The sequence below is a fragment of the Liolophura sinensis genome, chromosome 3, assembly GCF_032854445.1.
Source record: "Liolophura sinensis isolate JHLJ2023 chromosome 3, CUHK_Ljap_v2, whole genome shotgun sequence".
NCBI classification, from domain to species: domain Eukaryota; kingdom Metazoa; phylum Mollusca; class Polyplacophora; order Chitonida; family Chitonidae; genus Liolophura; species Liolophura sinensis.
Genome location: NC_088297.1, coordinates 2,139,619 through 2,166,003, shown reverse-complemented (window position 1 = coordinate 2,166,003; position 26,385 = coordinate 2,139,619). Strand labels below are relative to the sequence as shown.

General features: G+C 41.3%; 1 protein-coding gene across 6 annotated transcripts; it reads right to left on the bottom strand.

The window, feature by feature from the left end:
* Positions 1 to 62: 62 nt before the first annotated feature.
* LOC135463662 (uncharacterized) lies at positions 63 to 26,385 on the bottom strand. Of its 6 annotated transcripts, none has more exons than XM_064741036.1 (4): positions 26,311 to 26,385; positions 24,815 to 25,042; positions 23,730 to 24,416; positions 63 to 1,374 (listed from the first exon to the last, which is right to left on the bottom strand). In XM_064741036.1, exons 2-4 carry the CDS (start codon positions 24,957 to 24,959, stop codon positions 905 to 907), a joined length of 1,302 nt encoding a protein of 433 aa, XP_064597106.1. In that variant the 5' UTR covers positions 24,960 to 25,042; positions 26,311 to 26,385; the 3' UTR covers positions 63 to 904. The 6 variants fall into 6 exon arrangements, with proteins under 6 accessions (XP_064597106.1, XP_064597105.1, XP_064597107.1 ...); XM_064741035.1 differs by lacking the exon at positions 63 to 1,374 and adding an exon at positions 3,962 to 4,455; XM_064741037.1 differs by lacking the exon at positions 63 to 1,374 and adding an exon at positions 9,530 to 10,357.

Below are 26,385 nucleotides of genomic sequence, written 5' to 3'. Positions count from 1 at the left end.
GTAAATATGCACTTGGAAGCCATATCTGATCGTAGACACATGTGATCTGCACCTCCGACGGGCAAAACGTACATCGACAAATATAATCGTTAAATGCTCACTATTTGTCATGTAGAAAGAAAAGTCAGGAGAGGTGTTCTCGCGTTCGCTGACCACATTTCACAATTAAAACTATCGTGCAATACATTAATACCCCCTCGGCGAAACACACAGTTGCAAGAGACAGTGTCTTGTAATAATATATAGAAAACAACTGTTTCATGTCAACAACAAAAAAAAAACAGCTCCAATCATCGTTTATAATCATCTTTACTTTGACAGTAATACAAGGAAGGGCTGTGCACATCGCATGTACATGTCTCGTTTTGTAGCGTATGTGGCGATCTCATACAGCGTTACCTCTTGTTACCACTTTAAAACCTCGGGTGAGTCAAGGATATTCCATGAATTGCCTTCACCCTACGTTTGTTAAATTTTACGAGTACAGTTCTCTTGTAAGTAGATTAAAGTAGATGGAGTGTCAAGGATCTGACACTCTGCTTCGTCAGCATGCATAGCTCTGCTTAATCTGAGGCATGATGCGGTATATGTTTAAGGGGTTAAAGAAATATCGTGCTTTAGAAGCCTCTTAAAATGTATATACGCATGTAAACTGGCTCTCTGAAAAAAAAAGAAAAGAACCAGCAGATGGACAGGTCAATTTAGAAGGATACATTTATAACTGACACTAGCACCATTGAACACTTAGTTGGGAATTCAGCGAAAAACCTCGACATCTACAGCACACTAAACCATAGAAATTTTATCAGAGTTGTGAGGAACAATAATGATTTACGACTTGGATGACTGTCAGGACTTAATGCACAAGAAGCAAAGCAGATGCAGAAGACTCTGATGACGTACATCACAGTAGAGTTTTCAGTCGTTCTCTGTACACCAGCTGACTGTCGAGGAACAGCGGAGATGCTATGATGGAGTGTTCGTAACCGATCTCTCGCAGATACCTGTCCAGATTACATCGGAGGTTTTCAAGTGAGCGTCGCTTGTAATCAGTCCCGTCAGGCCGTTTAATCGATCCAAAGAAATCCACAAGGTATGAGTTCAGAGTGTCAGGGTCCAAGGTCTCCACGGCAGGCTGTGAAGCGAACTCAAGTGTAGACCACAGCCAGCGTTCAAAGATTCCAGCGCATACCACCAGGTTGACAACCACCGACTTGGGGAGGCTGGCCAGGTTACGGATCTTGAGTTTGCGTGCCTCTCTTTCTCCCTTTGTTCCTCTGTAAGCTTCTCTCCCGCCTCCTTGTGGCGAAAGAACATGACTAGGCCCACCAATGGTCCAAGTTCCGGATCCTTGGCTGGACGGCGTCTCTGATACTGTCAATGGAAAATCCAGAGCTCAATAACGACAGCAGTCCTCGAAAATGTTCAAGCGTCATCCGAAGTATTTTCTTCATTAATGATAATAAGCATAAACAATTACTTGTGTGGATATGACCACACTGGTTAGTATTTTCCACGCTTAACTGTTAAATGATTAGTGGCAACATATAACTTCCGGTCCATAGCATAAAGATTATAACCCATTTGACCGTATGTTACCAGGAAGGCCTCTGAGAAACCTAATAATTCCCGCCAAACCAGATTTACTATCCTAACCGATCTCCAGCCGCCCGCCCGGTAAAGCTCAGCGGGCGATGTCCTAGATGAACAAAATGGGCAGCTCTGACAGCAACCTGCGGATGGTTGTGGATTTCCCCCGGGCTCTGCCCGGTTTCCTCCCATCATAATGCTGGCCGCCGTCGTATAAGTGAAATATTCTTGATTACGGCGTAAAACACAATTCAAATAAATAAATATATATCCTGAGCAGTATTTGAAGAGATGTCACTTGTTTTACGACCTTTGATGAGTAATTTTAATCAACAACCAGTATTTCAACACGAGTCATTAATTCTTGATTAACGATTATTTCTGGATTGTTTTCGGTTTTAATCGTCCTCTATAGCCGGTCAGAAACCGCTAGGATTGCGGGAGGTGTCAACCGACTATTACGTTGTTGAACAATTTGTTAGAAGCTCACTCGTTAGTGTACAGGAGAGGCAGCCACTGGGATAGCGTTTATCAAAGCGTTATTCACTGGAAGCCATCAAGTGGTTGTATCTACTTTTCTTTGACTTTAGCGGCATACCGATGTTGAAAAAACTCTTGACGAATGGAGTCCCGCTTTGTTTTGCACACAAACAAACAAAGCCCTATCACCAGAGTTTATATACATAGATTCAAAGCCTTATTTTTCCTCCCTGCTGTTAAAATTTAGCTGTCCGTCAGAATTCTGATTTCAACCCCTACCAGCCACAACCCATTTCGTGGAGAAATACGATATGTTTGCTGTCACTTGTGTGGCCTTTTAGCACTGAACTCAATCGCGAAGCACTGAACCTAAAGGTTGGACTTGTACGGCATTATTTGGCGGAGACTACCGACTGTTGGCGGGAAAAAACTGCATAAATCCAGCCTCAGTATCTAGTGGTTTTCATGACATATTACTCAGATTACTCTACTTTTTTGCCAATAGTTTTTTTTTACACCCAATTTAACAACATTTAGCTAATTATGAAGAAATAACCAATCTGGACACCAATTCTTAAAGCAAACTTCGTTGAAATCAACCATAACACATGTAGTGCTCTAACGGGCAATAAAAATAGCAACTGTAACAACAGAAGACCGCCGATCACTACTATTGATAGAACATTTCGTTTCATTGATGCTTGAATAATTTTTGCATAATATTAATCAAGCAAAAGGAAATATCCTGTACAAAAGGACAATAAGAAGACCTTTCAATGAATCTGGAATTTGGTTCATTTGAATATTTAGGTGTCTGGAATATGAATATTTGTCAAATTTGAATATTTGTCAAAATAAAGCAAATGTATCGTACTGGCAGCCAAGGACACTTCTTTTCTGCTATGAACAGATCGTGGTTAGGTGTATATGTTTTGAATGATAACCTATATGAGGGTGAATGTAGTAACATTTATACATGGAGAAAACTGAGAAACGTGTGTTTGGTTCAACCAGTCCATATAACAGCAACATAATTAAGTCCCACTATATAATTCTGTCGTAAACCTTTTCCTTACCAAAATGAAATCGCAAATTGGACATGCTACGTTAAGGTTCCAAAGAGTAAATCTCTGCCAGCCAAATGCCACAGTACTGAGAAAAAAAATACGAAACAAAATGAACAAAATTTCGCTCAAACCATAAACTTTTGGGTATCGTTGTCACATACAAAGACTTAAAATTCGTTTTACGGAGAAATACTTCGCGTAAAGTACACAGTTCACACATGCAACATTTCAGTCATCGCTCCATTTCGAAAAAATATGCCTACGTTGATTCACTTCTATAATGAAACAATAAAATGCCAGGTCGTGGTAAATCAACCCAACCGTTAAAAAGGGAGATTTGTTGTTTGGTAACTATGCTTGTAATATTCGAGGAATTTAAAAAGATGTCCAAATGGATCTCTATTTTGACCTCACGATACGAACACAAATTTGACAGGGAATCATTCCCTTGATTCGTCCTTACAGTGCTTGCATGTGTAAGCTGCAAGACGATCTACCATCGAGAAAATTTCACAGCAGCCACGATTGATCCTCGATATACATGAAATGAGCAATTCTGGACTGGCAAAACATACTACGCTTAAGGTAATGGAATCATCAATGCTAGGTATTTGTCCACAGAAACGTCAGGGCACACTAAAGCACTTTACCGTTTCCAACCCACGCCATCACTGAACACATTAACTATGAATGCACCGGACAGATCCCGATAGCTACCTGTACTTCCACACTTTACTACCGTAATGGGAGACAGGTTGAAGAGAAATCCCCAACTGACTTAGATCACGATAACAAATTTATGTGCAACACAGCAGGCTAGCGTGCTCTGAAGGCGTGCTTCACAGGAGAGTCTTCAACCGTTCTCTGTACACCAGTTGACTGTTGAGGAACAGGGGTGAGGATATGATGGAATGTTCGTAACCGACCTCTCGCAAATATCTGTCCAGATTTCCTCTCAGGTTCTTAAGGGAGCGTCGTTTGTACTCCATCCCGTCCGGCTGCTTGATCGACTTGAAGAAATCCACAAGATACGAGTTCAGAGTGTCCGAATCTAACGTTTCCACGGCAGGTTGTGAGGCGAAACCGAGTTTACACCATAGCCAACGTTCAAAGACTCCAGCACATACTACCAGGTTGTTCACCACGGACTTGGGAAGACTGGCCACGTTACGGAGCTTAAGTTTGCGAGTTTCGGCTTCTCTTCTCGTCCCTCTGTACACCTCTGCAACACCCTCTGGTGCCGATAAAACATAATCTCGCTCACCAATCACCGCAATGGTCCTACTTCCGGGTGATGGGCTTGGAGACTTCGCTGATACTGTGAAAGGAAAACCCAAAGCTCAATAACTGATCGGGCACGAGTCCTCACAAATGCTGCGGGGAATTAACGAGTGAATTTCCTTCGACATCCTCATCATGATTAAAAATAAGCACAGTCTAGTCTGGCACAGTCTACTCCGTTAGATGTGTATTCTGACACTGGCTGACTTTTCTCATCGGGTTCCAATTCCCAATTCATGCAATACCGCGACACTGGCTATATTTCTAATAATCAGCTAAGCAAATTCCGATGAGATTTTTCGAATAAAATCACAATCTGACACGCAACGTGTACGAACAGGCCAAAAAATAGATGGCAGCACCAATCATTGTTACGGTTTAAAGGTTCGTTTTCTTCTTGCATGAAGTATTCTTTGAACGATACAATCAAGCAAAAAGAAAAGTTTTGTCCAAAGACAACAACGAAAGTTCATCAGCAATGAAGGAAAACGATAATAAACAGCGCAACGTTTACTTTTGTTTGAATAATTATGGCGAATGGACTGATAGAAAACGTGCTACTATCAAAATGCATAAATCACATGTGAGTAAAATACCCCGCACCAACCCAAATAACTCCATTCATCAACACGAGTAACGACACCACACTATCAGCCAGAAGGACAATATTTTACCCCATGCACACACTGTGAAGCACGGTATCATCTGCTGACAGGATATTACGTTAAGTAACCAGATCAATGTTCAGGCAGTCAACCTGGAAACCAAAAGGGAGGACATGTAGCTAGAAAGTTGTACTTAACAACGTTTCAGCCAAATGACGACGAAGAGTCATTATGTGTGCGTATATATACTGTGTCTTCTTGTGGCAGTGCGAGTGAAGTATTACGCCTAACCAGACATGAAACTCCACCCATTACACTAACACTAGGTCAGCCAGTTCTGTGTAACTGCTCTAACCTCCCAGTGCTGAGCCGAGCGAGGTAGCAGATAGTACAATTTTTTAAAAAAAGTATTTGGTATGACCCGACCCAGGTTTGATCCCGGGTCTCCCGACTCAACATCAGACACAACGGATTGCCAGAACAATTACCTTATCGCCTTGAAAACGGTATCAAAGTGAAAATTGAAATAGCAGCAAACTTTCTTCCTTTGGTTAAATTATTTCTATTTGACATGTGAAAGGAAGCGTTCTTGCGTACAGTGATTTGACTGCAAGTTTACTAAACTCTTTCCCTCTCTAACTCACTCACAATATATATTTACTAAACGTCGCTTAATATATGGATTTCCATGTTTTAGTCTATGACTGCTCAGCAGAGAAGTGCTTCCTCTGAGGAAAATTACATACCTGCACATGTTTAGAAGTGTGGGTATTAGAAGCCTGGGTGTATACAGTGTGCGAAGGGGTTAGCAGAAACAGATTATTATTGCAGGTTGTTCGCGGTTATTTTCTAGCATATATACCCCGAGTGCAAGGCAGTAAACAAGCTAACGTTAAACTAGTTGACTGACCATGTGTTAGATTTATTTATTTACTTGATTGGTGTTTTACGCTGTACTCAAGAATATTTCACTTATATGGCGGTGGCCAGCATTATGGTGGAAGGAAACCAGACGGAGCCCAGGAGAAACCCACGGCCATCAGATCTTCTGACGTACGATTGGAGAGGAAGCCAGCAGGAGCTGCACTTGACCATGCGCTAGAAGAGAATCACGTCAATGGTATTCTAGTTTTCAAAAAAAAGCGGTTTTGGACTTCATAAAAGACTTTGACCCAGAGGAAGGTTCGAAAAGCGGGAAGTTTTATTTATTGCTAGATGAATGTCCGCGAAACACGTAGATAACTTCATTTTATACTGTGGTTTTCAATCTTCCTTTCTTTGCCTCACGAGTCCAGTTGGAGTACATCACGACAGTTGCGCGATGCATCAACTTTTAAAGACAGAGTTCTCAATCATCGAGATTTTGATTTACGACACTTTCGATTTCAAAGACAATTGCAACTAGAGCGGGAAATAAATTGTCGAAACATTGCACAGCCCAAATCTTCCACAGATTTAGTCAATCATGGTATTTAATATTTTATTTTTCTGTAGATTTGTCGTTTGTCTTCAGCGAATAATCGTTCTGAGAAAATTGTCATGGTGTAACCTTCCTGTAACATGAACGATCGTTCTCAACTTATTTCAAGGCAAGCCCTGCGGGAGAGTTTTCAGTCGTTCTCTGTACACCAGCTGACTGCTACGGAACAGCAGCGATGCGACAATGGAGTGCTTGTAACCGACCCCCCTCAAGTATCGACTCAGGTTATTCCTCAGGGTTTTCAAAGACCGACTCCATCCCATCAGGTTGTTTGATGGTCTTGAAGAAATCCACAACGCACGAGTTCAAGAGTGTCCGGATCTAAAGTCTCCACAGCAAGCTGCGAGGCGAAATCGAGTGTAGACCACAGCCAGCGTTCAACGACTCCAGCGGATACCGTCAGGTTGACAACCACCGACTTGGGAAAACTGGTCACGTTACGGAGCTTATGTTTTCTATTCTCTCTCACTGCCTTAGTTTCTAGTTGTGAGAAAATCGGCTCACCAATGGTCCAACCTCTCGGCCTTGGGTTGGAAGACATCTCTGATACTGTTAATGGAAAATTCATGAAAATCATGAATGATCCCTCCGACGACAAATGTGCATAAATTATGGGCACTTAAAACACCTATCTTGATTCTAATATACACCATTGATTATATGCAACAAAAGTGTCCAGTTGTTAGGCAAAGAGGCGGTATGTTTTGGTACAGATCCTGACCGACATCCATATACATGACGCCGGTTTCTTGTACGAGTGATCAATGAAAGATGAACCAGTGAATTAATTACCTCTGGGGTAAACATTTCCCAGACATCAATTAGCACAAATCTGCTTAGCTATGTCCAAGAACGCTGAGAACAAATCTACAAAGAATTCTGAATGTAAATTAAGCACACAAATTAAGTGCCCCAATATAGAAAACTGAATGTCCAACGATGTCAGAAACACACTGATAATATTTGTTTAACTGGTGTGGAGCATCCCATTTATGACTTCCTATGCTTCCCTGCCACAAACAATTTTATGCTCACGGATGAAGGAAACCAGACGGACCGGTGTACATGTGACTACCGCTATTCTACAGGTAACTAACCAATCGAGCGTGTTGGGTGGATACGAAGGCCCGTGGTTATGCTCACGAGTGGAGGAAACCAAAGGACCCGATGTAACTCATCTGTATTCCACGGGTAACTAAAAAACGCGGCTAGCTGGATGGATGCGAAGGCCTGTGGTTATGCTCACGTGTGGAGGAAACCAGAGGTTCCGGTGTAACCCATCGCTATTTTACAGTTACCTAACCACCAACCGGGCTATTTGGACTGATACGAAAGGCTGTGTTTATGCTCACGAGTGGAGGAAACCAGATTGACCAGAGGAAACCGGAGAGACCGGTGGAACCCATCGCCATAAGACGTGTAACTAGAGTTATCACTATAAAAAGCACAGCTCGGGCCGATTCCAGAAAGTAATTCTTGACTCAACTAAGTGAATGAAATGCTGCCGCAACGCAATGAGCTATCATGCCGAAGGCGTCAGACATGATATCCCACCCGGTAACATTATACTGACACCGGATCAGCCAGTCATGTTTCATTACCCTAACCTCTCACTGCTAAGGGACAAGCAAGGCCGCAACAAGTATCATTTTAAAGCTTTTGTTATGACCCATCGCGGGTTTGACCCCGCGTATCCCGATTTCGTGCCGAAACCTCTAATGACTAGGCGTTAATACGTATAAGAGAGGAATGTGTTGTCAAGTATAACGAATGGAGATGACGGTTTTCAGAGACGCTGAGATGCCAGTTGATAATCAATACAAGATGACAACTTGGTTAACTGAATACTGCTCACTGATGATGGCATACATACAATAATTCATCTTCGATTAATCAAGTTAGCGATGTTCGACATGATTTACTGAGCCACATTAACTCTTCAAAGCCATGAAGCTTTCCATCATAAATATTGTCCATTGTCCAATCAGCTTCAACCTTAGTTATTGACTCATTTAGTGACAGGAGTTCAAAACAACACGGGATTTGGCTGTAGTGAGAAATATGCGGTGTACAGAAAAAAAAGGATTTACCACTACACGTAGAAAAGCTAGCGCAAAAAAATAACTCCATGCACATCGACGTGTTAAGAGTGATCGTTTTGCCATTTTAAGGCAAAAAAAGGTCGATAAAAATTAGTGAGGAAATAAAAACCTTAACTACATCGATCGGCTCTTCGGCCTCTTTTGCTATCACCGGTATTTCCTGATAGCACAGAAACTTTCTGTTGCCTGTTCGTTTCAACAAAAGCACATCGATCACCGTTCATGGCAGTGTTTATTGCTGTTTTATAATGATGTGTGAAGGAAATCGTATCCGAATGTACACCCATTTGGTTCGAAAAAAAACAAAAACAAATACACACTGACAAGGGATACACTGATGCTTATACTACCCTGCATTTAACTGCTAGCCGTGTGCAAATATACATATTAAATAGACATGACCTTTCAAACAGCATAGAGGGTCACGCAACACACCGGTAGGTACGTTTACCTCCCAGAATAATATATCATGCATATTTTTTCCTACAAATCAAACCGTTCGAGTATGTTACTTGTTAGATTTGCTTTCACGAATTATGCAAAACATCGAACTATAGGAGTTTACCACAGTGATAAAAATATTAATTCGCAGTTTTTTTGTTTGTTTTTTTTACATTTGTGGAATTTTATACCCAAACGCCAGAGGGCACATTCATGTGACTTGGAAAAAGAAACATGACGTTACCTGAGCTCAGCGGTATGATGTCATAAAACATGTACATTAAACACGACACGCAACAATAAGACACGACGTCAGACATACACACCTATGGGGTATTTATGTCAACGGTCTCTGCCGTTTTTACATGATTTTCTTCACTTTTGGGGGGACAGATTTTAACACATTCGTCTTGGTGTATGTTGCGTAACCCGATACCACTGATCCTTGTTTCATGCAGTGTCGAATCCCGAGAATCCCGTTATGGTCACTAAATGCCGACTAATACATAAATTTCGATGTTATAGTCGGTGACTGTTCAACAGAAAGTTGCTCCCTCAGAGAAAAATTACATATTTACATAGGCTTAGAAGCGGGCGTGTTCTGAAGCCTGAGTGCATATGATCTAAGAAGGGGCTGGCAGACACAATCAAATAATTACTGCACGTTGTTCGCGTCTATTTCCCAACATATGAGACGGGCATCAATGTCCATTTGATTCTGAATTTAGCAGATAGATTTCTAGCACTCTACACACGGGAATAATACCGTAATACTGTATGATACAGTAATGATCCGAAACATCAATTGGCTTATGACTTTGACGAGTGTCAAAACCCTATACGTCAAACACAAAATCTCTGAAGGTGTGCATCACAAAAGAGTTTTCAATCGTTCTCTATACACCAGCTGACTGCTGAGGAACATTGGCGATGCGACAATAGAGTGTTTGTAACCGACCTCGCGCAAGTATCGATCCAGATTATTCCTCAGGTTTCTAAGGGAGCGTCGTTTGTACTCCATCCCATCAGGCTGCTTGATAGACTTGAAAAATTCCACAAGGTACGAGTTCAGAGTGTCCGGATCTAAAGACTCCACGGCAGGTTGCGAGGCGAAATCGAGTGTAGACCATAGCCAACGTTCGAAGATTCCAGCGCATACCGCTAGGTTGACAACCACCGATTTGGGAAGACTGGCCAGGTTACGGATCTTTAGTTTTCTACTCTCTCTCACGGCTTTAGTTTCTGGCTGTGGGGAAAACGGCTCAGCAAAGGTCCAACTCCCTGGTCCTGGGCTGGCAGTCATCCCTGATACTGTCAATGGAAAATCCAGCAAAATCCTAAATGATCCGTTCTTCGACAAATGGGCATAAATGATGTGCACGTAAAACACCTTGCTTGATTTTAAAATAGTGTATTAATCATTATTATATTGATACAATGAGTAAAACTATAAAATTATTAGCCAAAACGACGGTGTATTTTGGTACAGATTGTGCGCAGCATCGTAATGCATGACGCCAGTTACCTCTCGGGTAAAAACGTCCAAGGCATCAATGAGGACAAATCTAATTACCAATGTCAAAAGAACGTTGAGAGCAAATCTAAAAACGTTTCTGAAAGTAAACTGAGCACAGAAATCAAGGGCCGTAAAACAGAAAATTGAAACATTCGTCCGAGTCAATAATCTCAGAAACACACAAGCGAGTGATAATATTTAACTGGTGTGGAACATCCCATTCATGAATACATATGCTTCCCTGCCGCAAAGAATGTTATACTCGCGGAGGAAGGAAACCAGACGGACCGGTGACACATCGCTCTTCTACAGGTACCTAACCAACCTGGCTTGCTGGGTAGATACGAAGGCCTGCGGTTATTCTCACGAGTGGAGAAAACCAGAGGGACCAGTGTAACTCGTCGCTATTCTACAAGAACTTAACCAACTGGGCTTATTGTTTGGATACGAAGGCCTGTGGTTATGCTCGCGAGTGGAGGAAACCAGGGTGCACTATAATCCACATTGGTTTTCTACAGGTACCTAACAAACTTCATCAGCATAAAAGGCGCAGCTTGCGCCGATTGTGCAAAGCCATTCCTGATTAATCTGAGTGACAGGGCCGAAGTGCTGCCGCCATGCAATGATATATCATGCCCAAGACGTCAAACATGATACCCAACCCGGTCAAGTTATACTGATACTGGGTCAACCATTCCTGTTTCCTTGCTCTTACCTCTCACTGCTGAGGGGCACTCGAGGCAGGAAGAAGTACCATTTTAAAATCTTTGGTACACGTTTTCATCTTCGTATCGGGCGCTCTAAGCATTAGGAGTTAATGTGTATTGCCATGTAGAACCAACGGAGATGAGGGTTTCCAGTGACGCTAAATGAACTGTACTGTAGTGCGCTAGCGCAGCGTATTGGTCCAGGAGCCTATCACCTATGTGGTCGCTGTGACTTCATGCTTGCTTCCTCTCCGGCCGTACGTGGGTAGGTCTGAGAGCAACCTGCGGTTTCCCTCGGGCTCTGCCCGGTTTCCTCTCACGAAAATGCTGCCCGCCATGGTATAAGTGAAATATTTTTGAATACGGCGTAAAACACCAATCAAATAAATAAATAAATAAATAAATCAAATAAATGTACTGTTCACTCATAATGAGACACAATAATTATATGTACGAGATAAATGAAGTGAAGTCTATTAAAGTATGAAAGTGGAACAAAGTAACCAAACATGTTCGGAGGCGCCCCAAAGATACAGAGATGACAAAAATAACTAAACATTACTGGAGATAGATTCTGAAGACCCGCCTATTCACATCACACGTTACATTTATGTCATAGCAGCTCACTTAGATTCACAAGTTTAAATGCTCTCATTTATCTACGGAGCAAATAGTTTAGCGCAGAGAAGGTGAACATTACTTAATTCATGAGTTGTATTTATTTGACTGGTGTTTTACGCCGTATTCAACAATATTTCATTTATACGACTGCGGCCAGCGTCATGGTGGGAAGAAACTGATCAGAGCCCCGAAGAAATCCACGACCACAGCTGGCAGCTGGTAGACTTTCACACGTCCGGCGGGAGGAGGCCAGCATAAGCCGGACTTGAACTCACAGTGACCGCATTGGTGGGAGACTCGTCGGTCCTTGCGCCGCAAGGCTTTGGACCAGTGACGTCTAATAGGTTACAAATAACATCACTACATTCATTTTTGCACTTTACTGTGCTATGAGGAGTGTTATTTACTCTGCTTTTACTCTCAATTCTGTAAGTCTTTTCTTAATACACGGATCCCGGCGTCTGACACAAAGGCGCTGATCAATGTTATGTAGGCGTGAACAGTCCTTATTGAGTGATAGAAAAGACAGCAAATGCATTTAATATAACCTGAGGAATTTAGGAAGAGGGATGTCAATAGACTTAAAAGGCCCTTTCCCTGACTCGCTTAATAACTATCAACTGGGCTTTAATCAGGAACTCCTACAGGACCATAGCCATCCCGAACATCATGTCACGGCAATCTCATCTTTTTGCGAAAGGCAAAGCCGAGTTCAGGCGACGTAAGTGAAAACAGATGCGTCCTGGCGTTATAGAAATAACTCGCAGCTAATTGGTTAAAATTGATAAGATGGCTGCCTTTCGATCTTCGCAGAGTGCGCTTTTACACTGTACACTTTGGACTGCGTTAGTTCCGTTATACACCCTCACAAAAATATGTATATGTATGTATAACGTCAATTTTTCAGTCAGACGACAGCCATCAAAAAAATAAATAAATCAAAAAAAAAAAATCAATAAAAACGTATCCTTTCTAAACTTTGTACTGGCTACTTATTCGATACATATGGACATTTCGGTCTAGTTTTGTCTTTCCTTGTTTAACAGAGCCTCTATGCCAGATGCATATGGCTACCTCTAATTGTAGATCCAGCAAACTGAGCTATTCACGTTGCTGTCCGTGTGAGTTGTGCGTCCTTGTTCCTCTGTATAACCCTTTCACACATTCACCCATTCAAACTCCCTTGGGGCTCCGCAACCATCTGACTTTAATCCAGAACGTCCATGAGCGCTTCACCACGAACCGCCACACATTATTACAACACCTAACTTCAATTCAGATTGTCAGTTCCTTGTGGCCCTAGTAAAACGTTAACCTGTCCTAGTCCTGGCGGCATGCTGACAGAGTAGTGTAGAGCAGCCTGGTTTGACTGACTGAGTGCAAGATGCCGTCTGCGGCGCGAGTATGCCGCTCGACTTCGCGCGAACAGCGGTGAAGTCTTCAGGGACTCCGGATAGTGGGCCTCCTTGAAGTACCGGTCTATATTGACCTTGAGGGCCTGGAAAGACTCGACCTTGTAGTCAAGTCCTGGGGTTCTGGTGACGGTAGTGAAAAAGTCCGCGAGGTACTGATCCAGCTGGTCAGGGGACATATCCACAATATTTTGACGTTCAGTGCCCGGCTGGTTCCACAACCATCTCTCAAACGTCCCTGCTCCGGACAGCATATTACTGAGGGTCTGCTTGGGAAGCCTGTCCGCGCTGACAATCCGAGACTTCCTCCGCGCATGGTCCCCTGGAGAAGAATGCACTAGCACAACATTGTAGTCCACGCAACTCTCGGCTCTTCCCTTGATAGGTTCCACACTCGACACTGGCAACGAGAAATACCGAGAGTTAGCTGTGGACATGGCGGAAAAGAAAAACGCTCTCCTATTACAAATAATCAGGAGTCCGTACGAAGGTGCTTTATCACGGTCCGGGTATGTTTCTACAAGCTTACCGCTGCTATTTCAAAATAAACACTCATGACTTTTCATGATCAAATCTGACAATTCAGGTCTCAGATCTGAACATGGGTATATTCCATTATTCCCGTAGAACAGTTTGATGATTCACTATCAAACATACATAATAAAGACATAGAATCCATGCGTCGAAACAGGCATTCGTATATCAGCCGTCAACCAATGAAGGCGTTTCGGGTCAATAATCGCAACGCCAATTCCAAAAACGACGTTAAACACAAATTACTAAAGAACTACAAAAGCACATACATGTGATATACGAAACTAGGGCGGAATCATACAAAGGGATGTAGGAAAGACGCAAAGCATGTTCCTGGCGAATGAGTGAAATCGGTATTCAAATCGTGTATCATGCTAGAATATCAGTGGTCGATAAATAAATATGTATCTCAGTTATGCTTTGACTGCAACCGATGGCCTTTCATTATGCCGGAATAGAATATAATTGAAGACGTACAGCACAGAGAGTAAGACCTCTCTATCAGAGAGCAGCGAAAACAGTGCGATAGCTGGCAAATGGCCACACTTAACCCGTGAAATACAGCCTCTTGTCAATTTACCTCAGTCAGGGTTTAATTCTAACTGTTCATGATATTTTCATGATTGGGATATTTAACTATATTTAAACATGCATTCAATGTTTTTATCTGTGTGTTTTCCATTATTCTACACGTTCTTCATTCCATGGAAAGGGAATTAAGTTAAACATGACGTCAACACGTCCGTCACATGTGTCCTTTAAGGCACATGCAGATTTCCACTAAACGGGTGAATGGAAATGCTTAGCATATACGTACCCAAAACCCATACAAAACAGATTCCATTATTCATCGCCCTTTCCCGTTTTCACCGGAATATTAAATTCACTTGCACTGTCAGCTTTTTATTTTTTTAACTGATTTGTTGATTTATCTATTTTTTTTTTTTTTTTGCATTTTGGTGGAATTGAACGTCGACGCCCACACCAACGTTTCCCAATGGTACAGCGCACAGTCAGTATAGTCCGATTCATCGATGAGCCCACGGAGCACACATATATCTAGTGAATACCACCAATTAACGCTCCAGTGAGTCAACTGTTGATTATGGTCTGCTACAAGTACAGGCAGTGGCAAGTGTGGCATGGAGGAAACTAATTTTGAGATTCTAAACAAGCTAGCAAATGCACATAATCAATTTATCCGTGACCAGCGTCGCTTTTTTAAAGAAACGAATACAAAGCGATATGATCAAAACACAGCAACATGTAATTGTTTCGCAGATCAAGTAAACCTGGTGAAGATTAACGCCCGGTTTCAAGGGACTTCAAGTTAATTTGGCTAAAGCATAAACTATCGACTTCAGCAATTTCCTGATCTTCGGAACCTTCGTGACAACGGATCCATCACAGCTGTTTACCAGAGTACATGTAACCAAAAAAGGAACAAAATATCCAGATTGTGATATAAGCTATTATTGTAATTAATGGCTGGCTGCTTTCTCCAAATGTACAACGTCTACTGTTGTACATCACAGAGTGATGCACAACGATTACCAACTCAAGCAAAGTAATGTCACGCTTGAAATAATACACCATGTTCACAAGGCAATAGGAAATGATCTAGAGCTAATCCTAGTATCCAACCGAAATACCGGACAACCGGACGACAGCTAAAGCCCCGCAATTGACGTACAAAACCGGGGCATTTGAAACATGTGGTGCAGCTTCCACACTTGTTGAAGATCATTTCTCTTGACCTGACAATTCCGAATATCCCAGCAAACAGCATGCACTTCGTTCATGTTAATTCGAGAGGATGTTCTAAACAACTGAACTACGAGTACCTTACTGTCATAGAGGTTGGTCAGGAGGCGTAGCACTTAAGATATTTGTCACGTTTGATGGCCTGAATGTGTGAGGATTGCGACAGCTCTGGCTTGCCGCTAGTCTTTTTCTACGATAGTGGTAAGCATCCCTGCTCTTGGCAAACATCTGCGATGACTTGGGGCACTCGGGATAGTTAGCAGCCTGCAGGTAGCGATTGATGTTCCCTTTCAGGGCCTGGAAAGACTCCACTTTGTAATCTACCCCAGGAGAACGGGTAATGGTGGAGTAAAAGTCAGCCAGATACAGGTCAAGTTGTTGAGGTGGGATGTCTGCGATGCTCTCTCTTGACCCGCCGTTCTGGCTCCAGAGCCACCGCTCAAAGGTTCCTGCACCAGATATCATATTTGTCACCGTCTGTCTCGGCATGCGCTCGGCGTTGAGGATACGTGATTTGCGCGTCTTGTAGATGTTGTCCTGCGGCCCGCGGTGGCCGGCCAGCCAGTCACTGACCCCGTCACCCTCCTCTGGCAATGTTTCCAGGCCCGGCACTGGCAACGAAAAACCAGAGGTCAGCCTCACATCTACACTCCTCTAGATTTGCACTTGTAAGAGAATACTAAACCTATAACAAGAGCATAGCTTTACATCTATACACTTCCAGATTTCGACAAGAGAATAAGCACTTGCTAATCAAAAATCACACTGCTTTAAACTATAGTTATTTTAGTGAGAGTGTTGGTAGTTACCAAGACTACGAGAACAGTATATGTATGTCGCTGTTGTAGATCCCTGTTCGTCTGTGCCCGAATTCCACGTGAAGCCGGTTTTACATACACCCAATACTTCGCCCAAACGCATTTACTATGCCAGGTGACGTATCTTTTCGCTATACCTTGTCACCAAAGTTTCCTCAGGCGCAATTTGTGTCGTAAAACAGTGGTCCCACACTTCATTTCATTATATCCACAGCTCTGATATCCATGACTTTGCAAGAATAGCTTTGAAGGTTTGGCCAGGCGTGTTCTGCACTGGAATTCTAAAACCGCATGTCTAAAAACAACAGTCGACAAACCAGACAAGTGAGATCAGCTCTTCAGTTTACACATGTTGTCCTAGACAATGTACGAAAGTTCTTTGGAGATGAGGACATAACTGGTAATGAACGTCCACTCTTGGCAATTCATTTGTCCAACCTACATGGAGCTTATCAGCACTTTCTTAATTTCTACGACTGCGGAAGGAAAAATGCGAATAACGATTGTTCACTAAAAAAAAGTTTTTCTTACTATTATATCATTCCTGTCTTACCATATACAGTTCCATTAAAATAACCTCGGCAAGTCTTGAAGCCTTGAAACAAAGAAAATCCTTTCCGCAATAAAATGATAGATATGCACAATGCAACAACCGATCAAAGTGTCTTCCGAGTAAGAGGCATTATTCCTGCCAAGAATATTTTAACGGCATTGATTTATCTTGTATTTATTCGAATCTAATCCATGCTTACAGGAGATGATAGCCCCGCTCTCCTTTCTCCCCCACGACTATTCACGGGAAGATTGCAACTACTGGTAAACTTATCAGCGCTCAAAAACGTGCTAATATGGGGGTTAGATTTTACAAAACATAACAAGCTATATGCTTTCAATGCAGTCACCATTCAGTTTGTGTGCCTGTGTGAATAGGCCTTGAGACCGATATTAAATGATATCTGTACATATTGCAAACACAGATGTATAAGTTCAGAAATTACTCCTTTAGACCACAAAACATCAAACATGAACTATGTACATCTATATGCTGGTGCCGAGACCAAGCCGAAACGTTTGGCTAGGTTTGCTAAGACGCTGACAATGATTAATACCCACATGCGACAATTAGGAAAGGATACACATGTGCAAAGCCGTGTTAACTGAAAATATAAAAAAAAAATGATAAGGTTTGCAAATTTTCGTGGATATCCTGAGCGATGGAGATATTGAACATGTTTAACCAGAGTTGAAATGCTTCCCCCTCCCCCGGACAGTTGGCATTTCCGTTTAACGATCAAGAGAAGATTGAATAAACTGTTACAAAGTGTACAATCCGCAAATGTTACTTGCAACCCAGATTTTTTTTCAACACGTCTCCCTCCCTTTCTGTTCTGACATCAATGCTAATGATTCTCTGTACTCAATGTCGCGTTTTCTCGTGAAATATGCCTCTCGTGATTTCACGAACAACGGCGATATCAGGATCGTTTCCGGGTAATTTGTCTCCTTCAAATATCGTCCTAGACATGATCGCAACATGGCAAAAGATCTGGGTTTGTAGTCTGCCCCACTCGGGGTCACTACTTTCAGCATGAACTCTGCCAGGTACTCGTCCAGTTCCACGGGCGGTATATCTGTGATCGTCCTTGTCTCATGCTTATAGTTACTCCACAACCAGCGCTCAAACGTCCCAACCGACGCCGCCATGCTCGTGACAGTCTGTCGAGGAATCAACGCCAGCCGTTCACTGCTGATCCGCAGTTTCCTTATCTGGTTTTCTTGTCGCCTCGACTCCACATCTTTCAGCATCTCACCACTCTGGACGGCTTGTGCAAAGGTCCGCTGGTTTGCAATCCCTGGCAAAACTGCCAAGAAAAATAAAGTCCAAGCTGAACAGAATGTCTGGAATGCTGGTCAATAGCACAAACACTGGTAGATACTGTAGATGTTAATACTGAAACTGGATTTGGGGAATATGACCATGGATACAGTATTACCAGTTGATGACCTAAACTGTGATTTGGAACGGACACTTCGCTTACGTCATCATTTTGGCTTTAATGACGGCATACAGGCTTGACTGAGTACACACTGTACATGTCCGGTGGATTTAACAATTCTTCTCTCTACCATACATGGGCTTTCCATATGTAATTAGGATCTCAAAAAAATCATTCTTGCATTAATTTTCAGAGACTTAAAGCAGAATTCTATTCTTGAGTTCTTCAACTTTTCAAACAAGATCGAAAGATTTCTGTCCTCTTGAAAGTGGCGAACAAAATGTAATTCAACTGCACCTTGATCCTTGTGCCAAGATACCATACAGAAAGCAAACATTTGGCCTCCTGAGCCTCTAGAAGTACTGCATAATTAGAGTGATTGTGATTCACAACGCATAGCCATATCTTCACATGTACATGCGTGGCCATGGCTTTACAGGTGAAATACGGGAGTCGTTATACTCTTAGGAAATTATTGTATCATACATACGCCGATACACGACTTGCCTTTTGTATTTAGTTACACATGTGAAATATCATAGTGTAAAGGCCTTTTCTACATGTACATCTGAATTTTATATCAAATTATTACGTCACCCTAACCATGATGGAGAAGTTCAATGTGTAACCAAACAGTCCACAGTCTTATCAAATCTGTACAACTTATCTGTACACACGAGTGATAATTGCTATGTTCATATTGTGGTGGGACATTTTGCCTGACAGGTCAGTGTACAAAAACCAAAAAATAATAAAAGTACACGTTTCTCTAACAATGAGGCTTTCACAGTTAGCATTCCCACCAACTTTTAACACCTCTGACTCCAGGAATTGTGATTAAAACCACACAGGAAACACCAGTTTGTCATCTAATGTACATTTCTCTTCCGCATATAAATCAATAAAGTGAAAATCATGATGTGTAAATCCGTTTGTTATTTAATGCACAGGTCCAGGTAAATCCATGTCGAGGAAAATCATGTCATTAGTTTGTCATCTAATGAACATTTGAAGTGATCTTCAACATGTAGCTCAATGAAAGAGAACGCCATGATGTGTACATTCGTTTGTTTTCAAAGTAATACAAGATTTCCATTTTGGGGATTTTGTTCATCTCTTGGAGCACCTTCTCCCAAGTTAAAATACACAGGCCTATAATCACGATGCTGTATCTATCCACCCAGCAGTAGAGTGGGCTCACTAGCTGGGAACACATTTTGTTTTTCCAATTTTTTTCAATTAAAAAAAAAACAAAGTTAAATAACTGTAAAATAAAAGGAAACACACAAGGGATATCTACTGCACAGTACATGTATATACATGTACATAACCTTATCATTGGAAACTAACCAATATGGAAATGTCAACTATATATACATGTGCTACCGTACTATGGGAATAGCAATTTAACCACTCTTAAGTCCACATTATACATGGACACACTACTTTTATCATTTTAAGGTAAAAGTAATAGGAAAGAATGAAGTCCGGTCCCCTCAGATCGCCAAACAAAGGTCAGGGTCAAACATATCCTTTTAATTTGGGCCAAAATTGACTAAAAGACATTGTGGAAACTGTACCAAGCTTTAACGAAAAGAACACATTTATACAACCTATACCTTAATTGAAAGAGCTATACTTACAGTTACATAAAATATATAAATTTTCTGTCAGCAACACTTGTTGTTTGAGTATTTAATAGCTGAATATCAAAGGCCTAGAAATCTCCTTTACGCCGCCATTTGAACACATTACAAATATGTCCTCCTGCTTGGCTTTGCCTAGCAGCGCCTCAAGGCATGGCATTCCAGACACAGTTTGATAGACAACAGCCATGCATGTTGACATGATGTGGCCCTCTGGCACATCTCAAACTCTTAATTTCTAGGTTTGGCTTTCACAGACCCTAAAATCCACGATTATCACGATATACATATGTATTTAGCGAAGACTGGAAATGCATGTTGATCACATGGCATTAGTGAGTGAGTGCTTGGGGTTTAACGTCGTACTCAACAATTTTTCAGTCATATTGCGACGAAGGAATCTTTAGGGTGCATGTACGTGTAATGTGCCTCCTTGTAGCAGGACGGATTTCCACCGCTCTTTTATTTAGTGCTGCTTCACTGAGACGACTTACCGAAGGCAAGTAAGCCGCCCCGCCCGAGCCATTATACTGATACGGGTCAACCAGTCCTTGCACTATCCCCTTCATGCTGAACGCCAAGCGAGGAAGTTACAACTTCCTCTTTTAAAGTCTTAGGTGTGACTCGATCAAGGATTGATCCTGGATCTACCGGTCCCGAAGCGGACCATGGCATTAGTAAAACCTTAAGGACTGTGAGGTCGCATTGAACATTCAAGAGGAAGTAATGAAGCTTTTCACTGGACAAGCCTAAAACATGGCGGGGCTATCAATGTGCCTCGGATCAGTGGATTTTGTAGAAAATGACGATGTTTAAAACCGGTTTGCTTTCTTACAAAAACTTTAAAAAATTAATAAAAAAATAAAAAATAGAGTTCCACACAGTTTGTATGGCTCTTCCATTAAGGTATAGTTTGTCTAAATGTATTCTTTTCTTTAAATACAAGGATGTTGACTGAGTACAAAGTAACAGTAAAATGACACATAAACCCCACGTAGGCATGGTTGGGACAGATCACAAACAAACGTTTTAAGTAATACATTCACATACTGTCGGTAAAGTTCTTGACCTTAAACCCACGAGATTTCATCCAGACTTAAGCTACATATATATGTAGTTCACAACTTAAAAAGGATGATGAGCCTAAAATATAATCGTAACCTAAATAAAGTATTTCATTAATTTTTAAATTATATAATTAACCTGACAAAACATTAAATGCTTCAACCTCGTACAAATCAGATATGTCCGTTGAGCTAATATCTAATAATTACAAAACTTATCTGAACAAATTCAAACGCCTATTCACACACATACATGTGCATGTAAGCTTTGATGTGTCTCAATGTCTCTGAGACACTTTACTCTGAGGAAATAAACATGGGAGACATTTGGGGGGAAATTAGAAAATTTGCAAATGTGCCACACTAATTTCAAAGTCTGGCCAAACCTATGATTATACATGTACAGCAAAATGGTCTTCTAACAAATGTATAAAGATAACTAAATAATAACGTGCATGTCAATATGCAAAACAACAAAAGATGAGGAATTCAATAGAGTACATTCACACAAACCGGGGCCAGTTGTTCAAAAGTGTATAAAATGTTCTTATGCGAGACTTCCCATTACTAACTTCATTTCCTTCCTCCTGACCGTACACCAAGCATGCCATGACCAGGTGACGTCAAGCTCCGTGGTTGTATAGCCAGACAACACAGCCCACTTTCAAAAACTTTTCACCTCTTTCTAGGAAAATTACATTCGTTCTCTCAACGTCACACAAGGAATATTTCTTTCTGAACATCGGGCAAATTGCTTGGAAATACAGATTTGCTGTTTGAGAAGATTTTCAGTTCTAAATGAAAATAATGTACACATAAAATCAAATGGTGTACTTTAACATTTACAAGTTTCGAATGATGACATTTGCTTCATGTATATTCCACAGGACACAAGATTAAAGCATACGCCCAGTTTCTCTTGCACCTGGATAAGCACTTTAAAGGTTACTATCAGTCTCACTGTATTATGCAGGGCAAGTGGAAATTTAGTTCACACATAACTTTAGCTCAGGGCCTCTTCAAGTGTCAGTGAAACATTTGAATCTGACAAAATCAGAAAAATCGTAAATGAGACACCTTGATTTCAAAATCGGACTAAATCTAAGCATGAAATATTAAACCGGGTTTCTACAGGTATCGTAATATACTTGTGAACAACTGGCCCATGGCCAACATGGCCTACATTTACACATGGCCGAGCCTGGGATAGGACGATACTGTTTACTCTGGCACTACACTGGTGACAAGAATGGTTTGATATTACACCAATGCATGTTCACTTTTCTGGGAAACAAGAAAGAAAAAACTGCTAAAAAGATAAATATGGGCCTGTTCAATTGTGATTGTAAATGTTGAGTGTCTAAGCTAATAACAAAGAGGTTACTTTGTTGTATGCTGGGTATTTGGGACCAGTTGTTTGGTATTTATCGTTGTTGCATAGGTTTAGTTGAAAATAAATAGAAGGGCCCACAATTTCACCTCAAAAATATTGCCTTTTGAGATGCCAATAGTTGTCATAAAATATTACAACTCTTACTGGTGCATATTTCCAGTGGGATATCACCCTACATGTAGCTATCAAACAAACCTAAAAACACCTTTGTAACATCAAAAGATCTCTCAAATTCTTGCAAATTGTGCAATGTAAGTCATGGGATGAAATTTTGGGACCTTTACCAAAATTATTTTTACATTTATTGGGCATATTCGCTACATATATCTTACGATTGCAATGCTCCTTGACGCATGTATCCATCAGCAGAGTGAGAGACGTCTGAGGTGAATCAAATTTTTGCATAGCAACACGACAGGTGTAGACTCTAACGCACTGAATTAGTCTCTCCCCTCCCACTGTTTTTCACTAACGGCGGTTTTGACAATGATCTATGCTGTTCATCTACCTCATTAACCATCGTGCTGAATGTTGACACGTGATACAGCCTATATTTTAAAGCCATTTTCAACACCTAATATACAGTGTGAAGCACTTGAAAGTTCATTGAATAAACATTTTCAAGCAAGGGAAGATAACCATGACTACTGACTCAGAGTTACTAGCCTTGGTATTCAAAATATTCATCCCACAAACTGACAGTGAGGAACATGACAGTATAAAGTTGCCATGTTGACAAACTATTCTGGTGCAAGTTATTGCCATTGTGTGCAAATGTGTAATTATAATCGGAGAATCTGTAATTATCCATGAGAAAGCTTCAACAAATGACAGACATCTCTCAAAGACTTGGTGCATTTTCTATTTGGGGTCCACTGGCAAAACGTTTTGGCAGAAAATAAAACAAACATATACATTCCTCCTATATGTGTTTCAATACTGCTGAGGCCATCAGCATTAAAAATATGTTCATTCTGAGTAACCCAAGCAACCTTCCAAAAAACAAAAAAAAAAAAAAACCTACTTTTATAGACTGTTGGGCATTTGATGGATTATTTGTGTTCTTCTGTCAGTGTTAACTACTCTTTTTCATTAGCCAGCACGAAAAATATAAATCTGACCGATCTAGCCACTTTCTCTGAGAAGGCAATATCATTCCCAGGCTCAGCTCACATGTGATATAAATGTAAACAAAAAAACAATGAACCTACCATTGCTGTTTGAAGGGCCTGTCTCTCCACCTGTTGAGCTAGAATGACCTGACCACCTCATTTCTTGTAGGAACTGATCATTTGACAGAGCGGAGTCGCTTAAGTCTGTGGATTGGTCAGCTGAATAGTCTGCAGATTTGCTCAATGGAGCCGACATATTATGGCCACTTGAGCTGGGACCACTGAGTGAGTTGTCTCCCATGGTGTCACTCTCCTGTACATCATGGTCATTAGCACTATAATCACCGATAACTGTCATTAAACTTTGATTCGAGCTGGATTCTTTAGATGATAATCGCCTCATTTTGGATTGTGATGGTGAGGAGGATTTGGACCAATGGCTTCCAAGAGATGATTCTGCTGCTGAACGTTTGTGGCCAGTGCTCGTCACACCGCTGGCGTTTTCGTGAAGAGCAATGGGAAAAATGTCCTGGGGTTCCTCTTTAACAACAACAATATCTGGTGAAAGTCGCTCAGCCAGCTCTCCGCTGGGCACAGAGTGAGATTGTGAGAGGGGAATGTCTGAATCTGAGGATGAGTGAGCTGGTCTGTGTAATGATGGGCTTCTGTAAGCAGCCGGGCTATGACCTTGTGCCCGTCTGTCGGTCTGACTGTTCACTCTGAGTGGGGTCTTCTGTTTGCTTAATCCCTTCAGCCAAGTTGGATCTGGCTCTTCTCCAGAACAATCTGAACACACAGAAAAAAAAAAATAAAATCAGAAAATAAAAACACTTATATTCTTACATAGTACATGCAACTTGAAGCTAAGCCACATAAAAATATCAGCTCATATATATCGCCTTGTTTTCTAGTCTTATTAATTTGTCCACAGCATGTACATGTCAATTATATTTACATACATAAAATCAGATAAGAGATTTAGGCCTTATCCTACCTTCTTTAACGATGTATTTATTTACATTAAAATAAATTTTTAATGCAAATAAATACACTATATGCAGAGCCCGGGGGAAACCCACGTACAACTACCACTTGCACTACATAATGTACCTATCAAAATACTAAATTAGTAACAAACTATACCGCTCAGAAATGTTAAGATATTGTCCATCCATCCAACTCACCCAATGATATGGCCCCTTTTAACTTGTACTCTGCCAGCCTGAGGTCTAACCACACTGCGAACTGGGAGAGAACATCTGGTTCACTGCAGAGCTCTCCAACAATCGAGGCAAATTTGAACTGCACTCTCTCCAGTGAGACGCCCATCTTCAGGTATTTTGTAATGTGCACTGTGATGCAAACAGTATCCTTCAAGGGAATTAATGACGCCCTGCTGTCCAACGTAAGGTCTGTAAAACAAAATTCAGAAAAATCCCCCCATACAGACTTCCACCTGGACAATGTCACTAAAAATAACAGCTCAGACCCAATCTTAGATCTTGTATGCACTGATTCCTTGAGTCAGCATCAATAAACAATATTTCAACAGCAATCCAAGCGGTTTAAACTTTTTAAAACACGACGACTCAATGTTCGCCATGCTAAATGCATGTTGCCAACTCTCCACAAGGTACCTGCTGCCTGTTCGAAAATTTCTTCCTAGGTAAATTCTCGTTGTCAATTTATCTATGTTTTGCCTTTTTTCATTGCCGCCAAATACATGGTACTCTAGAATTTGTTGATTTCATTGTGAACAGTTCATCTTTCTAACAGCCAGCACACACCTTTCCTGTAATTGGTGAAAGTTCAAATTCAAAACATAGCGCACATTGGGGGTTTTGAGCCAACATCAAATAGAAATATTTACAGCTTTTTTTGTCCTTGGACACAACTTTTTTAAAGAGTGACAATAGTGTAGGAATAAAATCCTTTGGGATATTTCCAGCTTGCTCTAGTTGTCACTACAACTATAAAACAATGTTTATTTATTTGATTGGGGCATTACGCCGTATTCAGGAATATTTCCCTTATACGATGGCAGCCAGCATCCTGGTGGGAGGAAACCAAAACCCTCTACAATCGGCAGGCTGTTGCCAGACCTTCCTAAGTACGGCCGGAGAGGAAGCCAGCATGAGCGAAAGCAATATTGTACAAGTAAAGGTTTGAGGTATGTAGGTGTTAAGTTTTTCCTCATCCAATTCACCATCAAAATATTTGCAAATTAAGGCATTTTATTACTCTCTAGTGAACATACGCCGCGCGGTTGACAACATGGCGTTGTTGTTGTTGTTTCTAACAGGCTGACAGGTGCTGACGAGTTGAATGATTCTGTTTACATCAAAACTATTGATCACAGCAGGAAAAGCATAAGTGAACGCTAGGTACTAAGTAACAGGGCAAACAGTAATACAGCTACGAACCAATTACATCACAATCATTTTGAATCAAAACTGGTTTTTAACAGATTTCATCCAGAAATTGGCTCCATCCCCAGCGTAAAAAATGGCGTCCATAATGATGACCCCAATGGCGCATGTGGGAGTGCACATATAACGCATTGTTATGCTTTACACTTTCGCCGCAATCTTTCCTGACGTCGTTTCGTATTGAATTATGCTTCAAGGCATACTGAAAGATTAAACAAACGAGTCATAACCGAACGATGATATGTGCCTACCTTAGTTCCTTTTAGTGGACGAGTGCCTTTGTTCGAGTCGGATTTGTAAAATTTTAACGCTCCAAACGTTCTTGT